Source organism: Anneissia japonica, unplaced genomic scaffold, assembly GCF_011630105.1.
Source record: "Anneissia japonica isolate Jap-2015-1 unplaced genomic scaffold, ASM1163010v1 scaffold288068_len275957_cov168, whole genome shotgun sequence".
Taxonomy (NCBI): Eukaryota; Metazoa; Echinodermata; class Crinoidea; order Comatulida; family Comatulidae; genus Anneissia; species Anneissia japonica.
Genome location: NW_022698294.1, coordinates 21,384 through 34,950, shown reverse-complemented (window position 1 = coordinate 34,950; position 13,567 = coordinate 21,384). Strand labels below are relative to the sequence as shown.

The following is a 13,567-nucleotide window of genomic DNA, read 5'->3' as shown; positions in this document are numbered from 1 at the left end:
TAAGAGACAGCCCCCATACTCAACACTAACCATTCAGCAATTCACAAATGATTCAGTCAGATTCAGTTCGACTTGGGCTAATACTCTACAAAACAAAACAAAAAAATGCAAAATATTTATTGTTATTTAATTTTCATTAAATATAATCAATATAGATAATTGGATTTATATTTTAATTTGATTTAATAATTTATCATTAACTTTACTATGTGAAAGCTCTAATTATCTAAAATATGACAATACAAAAGTTGGTAATAAATTAGTACTCTGTAAATTATTCAGATTTTTTTAATTATTATTTGGAATTACAGTATTAGAAAAATAGCCTATAGATAAATGGTCTGAGCTTGAAATAGAGAAGGTAATAATGCTGAATGTCATAAATAGTGAAAATAAGATCAGCAAATCCAGAGAAAAAATAATTTATAGGGTAATGAGGGTGATAGAAATTAACATTCCTCAATAGAATCAATTTGCAGAGAATAGAAAGCAATGAAAAGACATTGCCTTCATTACAATGATTAACTGTAATTAACAAAACAAAGTAATGGGGTTCTACAAACCTTTCTGGATGGGAAATAAGGGGGTAAGGTCGTCTGCTCAAGACTCTCCACCATTTGCCTAGACTCCGTTAGCAGCCTATGAAGTTTACTTGTTGGAGATCCATTCAGCTAGAAATTAAACAAACAAGATTCACAATTTTATTCTCATAATTGACAATAATTATATTTGGCTGAACATGCAAAGAATCTAGACTCATCTTCACTTGTCTATTGCCCTAGATTCCAAAAGTCCCTTGTATACAGGCCTCACTGTAGCTACTTTCTGACTTAGATTCCCTCACATACAAACATGCACATACATTTTATGTTTTTACCTGTGTTGTTATACCTACACAAACAGCTGCGAGCTTGTCAAAATGATAATAATAACTGTGTGAATATACACCATTTTATTGGGTCTATATTGAAATAGCACCACCAAAGGTCTCACAACTTTTCACTTTGGGACTCCCAGCGGCCTAGCCTCAGCAGCTGGCTGGTATACAAATATTGACTGCTTATGAGGAGAATGGTGAAATCAATAGATTTCACTGTTCCCCAAATATACTGTAGAGCAGTCAATATTTGTTTTATATACCTCATACATAGATTCTACAAGGCCATCAAAAAGTACTTACTTCCTAGCCTGTTATATTAGAGGCTTACTAATCGACTAGCACCTAGGCCTATTCAATCAAAGAGTGTGTCTAGCTCTTCTTTGCTCATTTCCACAATTTCAACAGCACCCATCTTCTTGCAATATATTTGTCAAATATTTATAAGACACATTAAATTTGTCTTTTAGTGCTTTTGCTATCGGCTTCATCAAGAAGAAATGGTAGGCCTAGGCTAGTCCTCCTTCATCTCAAAACAAGCACCCTCCATATTTGTTTATCGTCTACTTACTGATCCGTGACGCGGTCAGGGGATAATCTTATCATAGAGGTCTCAGTCCCCTTTACCGTCAGCAGCACGATGTAGTGGGCTTAGAGTTTGCACATCGCGACAGGTCAAAAAAGCATTATTTTTGAGGGGAATAGTACTTTTTTGAGGGGAATATACTTTCTATTGCCCTGCTTCTTAACCAATCAGATGCCTAGAATCTATGTATGAGTTATATAATTACAAATAGAGCACAGCGCAGCGGATAGCGCCGCTAGACCTGTGCCATATAGCAGCAGAAGTTACAACCTTTTGTTAATTACTGTATGTAAACAATGAAATAGATATTTTTAAATCTTAGGCTTGTTTTTAATATCAACATTTCGTTCTTTTTCCGTTTTAAAATGTTTGTGCTTGTTAGTAAATTTAGTTTTATCGTTTAATTAATCCATGGTGGTAACAATGTAGAGCAAAATGCTAGGCCTTTGGAAATCTCCTAGTAGTAGTTGCCAGGCTCTTGGAAATTTTCATTTCAAATTTGGCAAAAATGGTGTATACAAATGCAATAATATAATATTGTTAGGCTTGATTTCATGGCACAACTTACCTCAGCATGCACAGAAAGCAAGTCGTCTGTATCACCACTACTGTTTGGCTTCTCTGGAGTACTTTGTAGGCTGCTACTAATGGGGCTGGTGTGCTTACCATTCGATAATCTAGGTGAGGGTTTTGATTTGCTTGGAGAGGTAGATAAAGAGTGTGATGAGGTGTTATCTTTGTGCCTAGAAAAGTGATTATAGTATAATATTTATTACGTCATCATTTGCAATATTAATGAGGTTATTATTTAATAACTATTCGTAATTTGTTAATTCATATTCATCATGGTTGGATATGAAGGCAATAAATATTTCAAAATTTATTATGATTATTATTATTATTAATATATTTTCATTATGTGAAAATGTATTAGGAAAAATTTTAAAAATATGAGTTATTGATTATTATAACCTGAACAAGTGAAAAGTGATTTCAACAAAGCAAGATGCATTATAATATAAAGTTTTATCACCATAATAATTTACATACATGTGTCGACATACTGGTGCCATAAATGAACTTATACAGGTGTCATAATTTCAATGACGAAATTTGCAGAAAGGTTTTGTGAGGTCTACTTGATGGCCACTAAAACATAATAAAGTTTTTACACTTCACAATTCATGGGATGTAAGAACTATTAGGTATTGTTATGAATATTATTAAGCAACTTGGTTACTTACGGAGACATTCTGTAACTGTAACTTTGTTGGTTAAGTAGTTCTTGTTTGCTATCCAGGTTTAGTTGCAAGAGTGCAACATCCCTTTGTTGTCGCTCGTAAATTTGTCGTAAGTTAGTAAGTTCCGAGTCGGTGCGTTCCTGTTTAGATCGTTGTAACTCTAACAACTGATCCTTGCGTTTGTCTCGTTCAACTAAAATTGAAGAAAAAAAAGATTATGCATTTAAAATATAATAATGGTGGATAGTAATTGTTATTGTCGTGATGGAATAAACAATAACTGGATTTGCGTCAGGAGAATTATGAATAGATGTAATTTCGCCCTACCTGACGTGGAAATATACTGAATACTCAGTACGTTTGAAAACAATTGCAAAAAAAAATCGCAAGTTGTTCTCGGGTGGACTTATAAGGTGCATATTGTCATGACCTCTAAGCGTTAAAATGAAACATTAAAAGCACTATTCTTAGTCATTTTCTATTGCATTTTTATTTTTTTTTATTGATGAACAGCATTTTACTATTTCAATAGAATTGGAAAAAAAAAACTAGCAGATGTGGACTGCGTACCTGTCAAGGCTATCTCTCTTTTCATAGCCTCACATTCTTCCTTTAAATTGTTCATCTCTGTTGTTTGTCCTTCATTTAACTGCATTTGCTCTCTGAGTTGTTCTAAATGACAAAAGCAGAAAGATAGATATATTCCAAAATATATGTTAAAAAAAAAAAAAAAAAAAACCAAAAGTGATTCCAAATGGAGAAAGTGAGGCTATATTTACTCAACATTTCGGCTTTATTAAGTTATCATCATTAATAACATGTTTACAAACACAGGGAGAGTAATAATCAAAAATACTACAATATGTAAAATATAATTAATGAACCATAAGATAATAACAAGCAGCAAAAAATAGATAAGATGGCAAGGAATTGTGATCTGTGTCTTCTTAGAAGTAGACAACATTTTTTAAACAATTTGATGTTTTATTCGATTTTCATTTTTTTATGGTTACAGGATATTTGTAAAATGCATACAATAGCGTGATATAATTGTTGTTTGAAAAAATGTTAATGTTTATTTAATTTGATTGAAACCGATACTGAAAACAATTTTTAAAAAGATAATAACTGTCATCAGAGCTGCATTACTCTGTTTGCTGTGCTCTGAGTTATTGTATCAGCAATAAACAATTATCATATTGATGAAAGGGAAAGAAAAGCACCAAACTAATACAATTAACCTTTAAGTTGAGAGAACTGAAAGAAACTGTCAATTCTGTAATATTTTGATTGAGTCATGCTTAAGGTTTTGTGTCATTAATACCAATAATGTACAGTAAATTGATACATTGAAAATAGCACCAAACTATTATAATTCACTTTTAGTTTGACAGAACTACAGAGAAGACAGTCAATTCTGTAATATTGTGATTGAGGCATGCTTAATGTATTGTGTCATTAACAACATCATTATATACTGATACATGTTAAAGGATAATAGCACCAAACTATTACAATTCACCTTTAAGTTGACATAACTGAAAAAAATTGTCAATTCTGTAATATGATTGAGCCATGCTAAAGTATTGCATCGCTATTAACAATGTTATATATTGATACAAGTGAGAGAAAAGCATCAAACTATTATAAATTCACCTTTAACTTAACATATCTGAAAGAAATTCTATTCTATTCAATTCTGTAATATTTTGATTGAGCCATGTTAAAGGTACTGCCATTAATAACAACAGTATATATTGATAGATGTTTAAGTTGACACATATGTAAGAAAAGCACCAAAATATTATATAAGGCCAAAATAAAATTGCTGTGTTGCCCAAAACAGTGCCAATTGTAAATCAGGGTCAGTCTGACAACAATCACTCAACCATAATTTTTTTTTTAATAAAATAGTAGCCACAGTGCTAAAATCACATTTTATTGAAGACCTTTTGAAATACATTATTTGGACTTCCCCTGGGCAAACCAAAAAAATACATTATTGCTATAAAAAACAAGCACCTCAAACTTTTAAGATTTTGCGTCAGTTTGGTTTTAGGTAGCACAAAGTTTAATTTTTTTTTTTTTGGAAATTAGTCTACAGTAATTCACATTTAAAGTCAAACCAAGTGAAAGAAAAAGCACAAATTCATTATAATTTATTTATTAGACAGGAATCAAAGAAAAGGAAATAAAAGTAGTAATAATGTAGATAAAATAAAATAAAGATGACAGAAATAAATGACGAAATTCATTATTATTCACCTTTAAGTTTCTCCTTTTCCGCATTTGCTTCAATATACTTTCCCTTCCAGAGCTCCACATCCTGTTTAGCATCTCCTTCCGACTGTCGTAGTTGCTAAGAATGCCAATGAGAAAGATTGGAGAAATAAATAACAACTATAAACAAGTTAATGTCAAGTAAATTAATGAGAGAAGCACTATCTTCTATCATACTCATACCAAGCAGACATATTTTGAAATTGTTGTGATGCTTACACTATCGATCAGAATTTTAGGCCTACATCTAGAGTTTATGCCTAACCATTCATTTATTCAAATCCATTGTTACGGATTCACATAAATTTTGAAAAATGTCATTTTCATACATTACAGGAGTATTTTGGGCACCACTTTACAGTAAGTCAAAATATATTGTTGCAAAAAAAAACTGCATCCTAATTATTCAAGATTCTAAAGATTTAAAAAATTTCTTTTTTATGTGCCACCTACAAAAAGTGTACTATAATAATAATAATAATAATATGTAAGTTTTTATATAATGCTCTACAGAGTACTACAGTGTTACGTCAGGATACCGCGTGATACTACTCCGTTGCTATTGTAGTCTATGAAGTCATTCACGCGTAATGAACGGTAACCAACGTCTGTTGACAACAGACAGCGCCACCTGGCGTCGTGACGACACGACTGCGGTACTCAATACAACTCTCCACATTATTACCCCAGTCATTGGAATGATGCCTATGGGGAAATACCTTAGTTTGCTGCATGAAATATTTCAGCGCATAAATTGCACTTGAACCTCCTAAGGAATTCACTTATGCTCCTGGGTAGAGAGAAGCAATACAGATAAAGTGCCTTGCTCAAGGACACAAGCGAAACCCCGACCTCGAGTTTGGGAAACCAAACCGTTCCCACGGCGCCAACCACCATTTTATTGTTGACAATCTTATTACCTTGTATGCTGCATCTAATTTCTTTAGTTTGCCTGTAAGCTCATTCAGATGCGAAGACACTTCAATGAGGTCCTTATCCTGAAAGGCAAAGTAATTAAATCAACCAATCATTCAATCAAACAATAATCAATCACTCACACAATCTTTGTTTTTAATCAAAGCAATTAGAACCTATTAACACCTTTACTTTTCAGCAACAGTAAAACAGGTTCTATGTAGGAATAATACTTGCTTAAACCCAGTTGCATGCTATGAACAATACAGGTTCCATAAATATGCTGACAGGAGTCCAACAGTTGTCCGGACCAAGTTCCTACGGTCAAGATTCCTCATTAAAACCCTTGATATTGGTCATGGGGAAGAGAATTTTTTATTTAAGATGATAAAAGCTGGGAGTTGCAATCACTGGTAACACTTCGGTTCAATCGGCAAATTAATATTTCTACTCCAAGGAACTCAATTGGTATTCGAAGACAAGGATCCACGCTTGTCGGACTGGCTATAAATAATGTTCTGTGGCTGGTCTTATCTCTGAAACTAGTGACCTGGTAGTATTTGTCCTGTATTCAGGTGGTCCTTGACCACAGGATGTGGCACCAATACATGTTTTAAACTAACAGATTTCCTTAAAAAAGAAAAGATGGTTAGGCCTGAAATCAGCATACCTTGAGTTTTATTACTGTTGTTAACTCCTCTTCCTTGGCTTCAAGTTGTCCAATTCTACCAGAGAAATCCTGAACAGCCTCATACAGGTCTTTGTTTTTATCCTTTTTATAAAGAATAAAGAGAAATTTTTAACAGAATGAACATGTGTTCTTTCTAAAATTAATAAAATATACTGTACATACATAAAAATTAATACAAGAAGGACCAGCATAATTGCTTGCTCTTTTTTGAGAACAAAAATATCAAAATTTAGCACCCATTAATTCATAACAAAAAAAACTGTATTTTAAAGAGAATTAACATCAAAAGCTGAACGTCCAAAGGGCAGGAATAAATAGAAATCTGCTACCTCTTAAGGCCTGTTTACACTTCAACAATAACGATAAAAATGCTAAAAAGCGATTGTTCATATAGAAAACAAAAGAAATTAGAAGTTTTTACACTAGGACGATTCTATAACGATTTATCGTGTATGCAATAATAAATTATTTTAACAAATCAAATCAGATGACGTCATAATCATTGACAAACGTTAAATTCGTTGCTACTACGACGATTTTAATGTTTTTCCATGATTATGACGTCATCTGATTTGATTTGTCAAAATATGTTGTTATCGCATAACTGATAAATCGTTATCGAATCGTTCCAGTGTAAAAACTACTCTTATTTCTTTTACTTTCTATATGAACAATCACTTTTTAGCATTTTTATCGTTATCGTTGAAGTGTAAACAGGCCTTTAACCTTTGGCACTGGGGCAGGAAGGAACAAACAATCCACCCTATCACCTCTTAGGTTGTTATTTATATTTCTGTTAATTAATTAGTTTCTTACTCTCTTATATTTTGTTTTACTATGTGTACTGAGGGTCCCTAATGGATGGACCAGCTTCATTAAAGATTGTTGAAAAAAATAAAATAAAACTCCTTGGCATAATCCTGGTGCAAAGAGAAATAGTGAATCAACCTTTGACCCTACCTCTAAATCCTGTATTGTCATGGAAGTATTACTAGCTTTTTCAGACATCTGTTCAAGTTGTTTTTGAGTTGTCTCTAGAGCACAGGTTTTGGAGTGATCCTGGGATTCAAGTACTTTAAGACGAGTTGTTAGTCCTTTAACCTGTCCGTTCTTGTTGCGTAAATCTCCTAAAATAAATACAATTTTGCATTGGTTTATTAGAAAAAGACCAACTCTATCTACAGTACAACTATTTTCTTTTCATCCTGTATTGTCATGGAAGTACTACTAGCTTTTTCAGACATCTGTCTACAGTACAACTATTTTCTTTTCGAAGATTTTTTTTTTATAAGATAAGATTTAATTAATACTTTTTTTGTCATGTAAACAAAAACAAAACAGTTAACACAAAATTATATTACAAAGTTCCTTTAAGCTTAAAAAATGCAAAAAATGAATTACATACAGTAAGTATAAAAAAGCTTATAATGAACACACAGAATAACTACACTTATATTACACCTCACTTTTTTCCCCATAATTTTTAAAATTGTTTCAGCTGACGAACTTTGTAAGTTCCTGATCTGTGATTATGGCCATACAGATTTCCATATCTAAGGCCCTGTCCAGACTATCAAATTTCATTCTACAAAAACATGTGAAATGCTTAAATATGGTCATGACATCACATCATGACCATATATAGGCACATCATGACCATATATAGGCACATCATGACTATATATAGGCACATCATGACTATATATATAGGCACATCATGACCAAATATAGGCACATCATGAGTATATATGGGCACACCATGACTATATATGGATATACAACCCTTTTTTGTGAAAATAACATTTGATAGTGTGGGCAGGGCTTAAACTGTTAGGTCATTGCTTCTAATTCTACGTATGGGGCTGATCCATTAGTGACCCTCAAAGTTCTATAGATTTAAAAGTAGTTTCATCATTGTGAGACAAACAATGACACTGTACATTTGCTAGATTGAACCATGGCCATAGAATTAAAAAGCATGCACCTTATTTTGGTATAGTCTGTTGAGACAAGATATAAGTCAGATAATGAAAAAATAAACATGAAAAATGCATACCTTTTCTATCTGAAATTTTGGGCAAATATTAAAATAGAAAATTCATAAATAACTAAAAGGGTGTCAAGAGAGTGTTATTTTTGACAATTTTCACCCTTTCTGTTTTTCAAACCCTTATCTGGAGTAATGCATAAGATATAAGACAGATAATTAAAAAAGAGATGACAATGTATACTTTTTTTATTTAAATTACAAATATCAAAATAGAAAATTCAAAAAAGAATAAAAATGGTGTCAATAGACTGCAAACTTAACATTATATTTATAACAATTTTCACCCCTTCCCTTTTTCAAGCCCCTATCTGTTACCTTCAAGTCTTGTGCATTTTTGTTCCAATGTCAGTACTCTCTGCCTGTCTTGTTCCCAGGCCATTAGCTGCTTTTGGTGGGATGCTACCATTTCATTCAGTTCACGGTCTCTATCTTGCAACTCACTAATCATCAATTGTAGTTCTTTCCGTTGCTTTTGCACTGTACTCACTTCAATGTCTGAGACGTAATTCTGGATAAAAAAAAAAAGAAAGATATTTCGATATTATTTCATTTTATATTGTTTCTTTCACATCAAACAGCTAGCAGGAAGCTCTAAAATTAAAATGAAAACTTTTAATCTGTGTACTCTTTCTCTGTTTTTGTAATTCATTTTTTACTTTTTCATAAGTTACTTGTTTGATTTTATATCTACTATTGTTTTTAACTGAACCACTGTGGAAATCAGTACATTTGTACTGAACATGCATTTCAGGATAAAGAAAGAATAAATAAATAATAATAAAGCAATAGAGAAGTGTCATTTAAATATTATCTGCCTTCATATTTGTTATTGTTATCTTGTTTTTTATCTATGAATTTTCATTTTTTTTATACTATATTTTATGTACTGTAAATACCTATTTTCTGCGTAGCAAAGTGCTTTACTTGTATGCCATAGTGTTGTGATACAGTAAGTACACCTCATTATTGTGTGTAACATCAGCATATCATGTATTATGCGGTATACAAATCCCCTAGTTTATATCATTATGCCTTTAAAATATTTTATAACTAACAAAAAGCTTATCCAAATTTAATTATAGTTAAACACAAAGCTGCTAAAAAAAATCAAAAACATCAGAAAAAAAATTAAAACATACATGTTTTGTGGAAGACTTATAAACTCTTGATGACGAAGTAGCATGACTGTGTGATGAGCTAATTCTACCAGTGCCAGGACTTGATCCACTTCGCCTCAAAAGTGGAGAGGGCTGAACATCAAAAGGTGTCCCAAGACTGCCAATGGCGCTCGAAGAAATATTGGAATTTGTCATTGTCAAAGCTTTGGCTTTAGGGGTACTGTGGTATGGCTCTTTGAAGCCTCCATCTGATAAGAAACAAGAATAGTATATTACTATTACTTACTTAGTGATTACCTTTAAATATTTTGTTGTTCAGGTTACAACCCAGACTTTAAAGTTAAAGACTGCGCAGGCCATATATGCTCCAGGTAAAGATTTGGCCTAGAAATTCATCCATGCATTTCAGAAAATAAGGGTCAATTTCCACACAGATTTTGCCGAAAATTAGGCTTTGACCTAACTTAATATATAATCTATGTATTATGCCAAAGTTACAATTCTGCCCACCTATTTTCGTAGCGATTTTCAGCGCAAATTTGATCTAGTTTTTGAGGTATCATCTGTGCAACTGCGGTACTTTACAATATGGGTAACAACAAGTTTTGCAGCCTACATTATAGTTTTATGATGACAGAACATTGATACCTCTTCCACTTGTCTGGCCTCTTCCATGGTAACTGTGGCCATTTGCATTTAGTGAAGCACTTCGTAAATCCATGACGCTCTACCACTATGAAGAACAATAAATTGAATAATTAATACAGAGTGTAGTTATTGGTATCTAGAAGTAGTACAAAACAAACTCCATCCTAATGCCAGGTTATTACAATAAATTCACAAAACAATAAAAACACTTTGAATTCAAAACAGGCAGATAAATTCAAGAGAAAGATAATTGCTACTCACAGCATCATTGATATTTTAGTGTTTTGCCTTTTGACATTGACAAAAATCTAAGGATTAGACCTATGAACGAAAAATAATATTGCTAATACTATGTACAATTTCAATCAATATGTATTTACTGTGAGAGGTGCTTAAATAAACAGTATATATTTATTTATAGAAAAAAATGTTGCATACTATAACTATCAGAAATCAATATACAGATAAAGACATGGTTTTGTTTTTCTTGTCAGCTGACAAGCAATTTTGAAGTAATGAATAAGTCGTCTGCACTTAAGTGTATAAGGGAACCTTTAGCCCAATTTTCTGCAACACTCACTGGGGGTACAGTAGTTTGACCTACTTGATTTGGATAAAAGCAAAGCCCTGACACTGAATTTCAATTCAACCGAAGAAAAAATTCCTAGTTTCTGGATAAAAGCAAAGCCCTGACAGTGACACTGAATTTCAACTGAAGAAAAAATTCCTAGTTTCTTAATCAATCATTATAAATCTTACTAAAATGACAATTAAAGCAATAAACTAAAACGGCAATAAACCAAAACAGCAATGACAAAAATGGCAATAACCTAAACGGCAAATGATAGGGACCAAAACGGCAACAGGCATAGATGAATACGGCAAAGGAGCAAGACTAGCCACATAATTTTCTGAACCGTTTTGAAATTGTCCTGGCAGGCAAATCGAATATTGCCATGGGCTCATTTTCCCACTTTTAATGTTTTTTATTTATTACACATTTTTGACAAATTATTTAGATGCTTCATTTTGTCTATATTTTGAAGTTTTATCTATACATTATCATTATTATTTTGCATTTTTTACTTTTATGACATAATTTTTTACCCCAATTTTGTCTGTATTTGAAGTCATATTTATTTAAATGTTTACTACTTTTATATTGTGTTTCCCAATCTTTTTATTATTCAATTTATATGTTTTATTATTATTATTATCATTATTATTATTATTATTTTCAGTATTTTTAATTATTATTGTTGTTTTTGTTGGTGGTGTTGTTGTTATTGTTGTCGTTCTTTCACTTCTGTGACAATTTAGCCTAATTTTTACTGTATCTTTGTACACTTTCCTTTATGTACAGTATTTGGTTAATATTTCGCATTTTTACTTTTATGTCATAAATTGTTTAGCCTCATTTTGTCTGTATTTTAAAGTTTTACTTATTTAAATGTTTACTTTTATATTGTGTTCCCCAATCTTTCTATTATTGAATTTGTAGTGTTATACAGTATTGTTTGTTATTTCTCAAATTTAGCTTCATTTTTACTGTATTTAATCATGTACACTTTCATATTTACAATTCGTTGGCATTTTGGTTTATTGCCGTTTTTACTTTAGGCCTATTGCTGTTTTGGTCTTGCCATTTTGACTATTGCCATTTTGGTCTCTTGCCGTTCTGGTCAAAAAGTGTTGCCGCTTTGGTTTTTTACCGTTGTGGTCATTGCCGTTTTGACTTATTGCCGTTTTGGTTTATTGCTGTTTTGACCAGAAACCGAAGAAAACAATGCAAACTATCATTAACCAAATCCAATCCCGTCTTCGACTTAAAAGGCGCATTATAGTTATACAAAGTCTCAAAGTGCGCCAATATTTGAGGGAGTGCTCAGGAAAAAATAAAAGTAAAGTAAAAGTGCAAAAGTTCATTAGCCGAGGCCTACAGTACTAAAGTATGTCTGGCTAGCTAGTCCTAGGGCCAAGGACATTCTTGATGAATGATGAATCAATTAAGTAGGTAGCAGGGCGCTGGGCCTAGTAGTAAGTAGGCCTAGTAAAAGTAGGCTGGGCCAGGCAATTAATGCCCTTTTAGGCCTAGGCCTACTTTACTAGGCTAGAGGCCCAGGCTAGCCTCCTAGCTAGCCTAGCTAGGCCTAGAATATTATTAAATTATATAAAAAATAGCAAGCGGCTTCCTAAATAAGAATTTAATATATCACCATCTAAAGCTATCTAGGCCTATCTCAACTGGCTAAAATATGCCAAGAAAAGCAAACAAATTACCATCACGAACCATTCGTTGATTTTCAAATTACGACGCTTCAAATTTGACCTTTGACAACAACAAAACAGCAGGGCTAACTTGGGGGACATCATGCGCATGTTAAAGTAGGCGTGGTTAACCTTGCTTGCCGCTTCTTGTTGGTGGCAAATAATTATGACAGGTTAAAGGTTAGGCCTTCACAAAACGCAAACTTGCTGTCGATAACGAAAACGTGAGTGTAGTTTTACTGAATTAGTTTGTTCTTTATTCAAGTTTTAAATTCAAAAAGTTTTTCTGATAGATTTGATGTCAACTTAAGTTATGATATTATTAATATGAATCGGTGTTGATTGTCTACAGCCGGCCTAAGGTCCTGCTGTGCAAGCTAGGCCTACGCCTACAAGCCTTTCTTTTTTGGAATCAGTCTAGGGCCTAGCCTAGGCTAGCTAGCCTAGACCTATAATAGAGAGAGATGGGAGGCTTGGCCTAGTGGATAGGATTAGTGTAGGCCCAAGGCCTAAGCCTCCTCTATTTATCCTAGCTAGGCCTAAGCGGCGCTATATGTGGTTTCTCGTCCGGCCGTAAAATTGGTTACCAAATTAGTTAACACTACTTAGGCCTTATGAATACAGTAGGCCTAGCTAGGCCGGGATATGATCGGTTGAGCCGCCACAAGTTGAGCCGCCGGTAATTTCTATGGAACGCCAAGCGCGTCTCTCAGTGAATGTAGTCGGCTTGCCGATGTCATCAGTGAATGAACCCCCCCCCCCCCGGATACCAGCTACATATTCATAGAATTTTCCAGCTACATATTCATCCCACAGTCTAAAAATATATGAAGTTGTATAATTGCAAAATCGTATTAAAAATGTAATTTTATGTACATTTTTATACAAATAAA

General features: G+C 33.0%; 2 protein-coding genes across 6 annotated transcripts in view; one reads left to right on the top strand and one right to left on the bottom strand.

Moving 5' to 3' along the window:
* Window positions 1-9: 9 nt before the first annotated feature.
* Window positions 10-12,798, bottom strand: LOC117102464 (coiled-coil domain-containing protein 62-like). 4 transcript variants are annotated; one of them, XM_033242724.1, is made up of 13 exons: window positions 12,687-12,798; window positions 10,407-10,491; window positions 9,780-10,006; window positions 8,956-9,148; window positions 7,551-7,717; window positions 6,570-6,671; window positions 5,905-5,982; window positions 4,970-5,063; window positions 3,275-3,376; window positions 2,708-2,897; window positions 2,032-2,206; window positions 564-671; window positions 10-85 (listed from the first exon to the last, which is right to left on the bottom strand). In XM_033242724.1, the coding sequence occupies exons 2-13, from the start codon at window positions 10,477-10,479 to the stop codon at window positions 53-55; spliced, it is 1,542 nt and encodes a 513-aa protein (XP_033098615.1). In that variant the 5' UTR covers window positions 10,480-10,491; window positions 12,687-12,798; the 3' UTR covers window positions 10-52. The 4 variants fall into 4 exon arrangements, with proteins under 4 accessions (XP_033098615.1, XP_033098616.1, XP_033098617.1 ...); XM_033242725.1 differs by having other exon boundaries at window positions 12,697-12,768; XM_033242726.1 differs by lacking the exon at window positions 12,687-12,798 and adding an exon at window positions 10,668-10,723.
* LOC117102466 (density-regulated protein homolog) overlaps window positions 12,793-13,567 on the top strand; it is a 6,487-nt gene continuing 5,712 nt past the window's right edge. Inside the window, exon 1 of one of the 2 annotated variants that reach the window (XM_033242729.1) lies at window positions 12,793-12,898. The gene's annotated coding sequence lies outside the window, so the exon portion shown is untranslated. The remainder of the gene's footprint in view (window positions 12,899-13,567) is intronic. The other variant, XM_033242730.1, reaches the window with a different exon arrangement.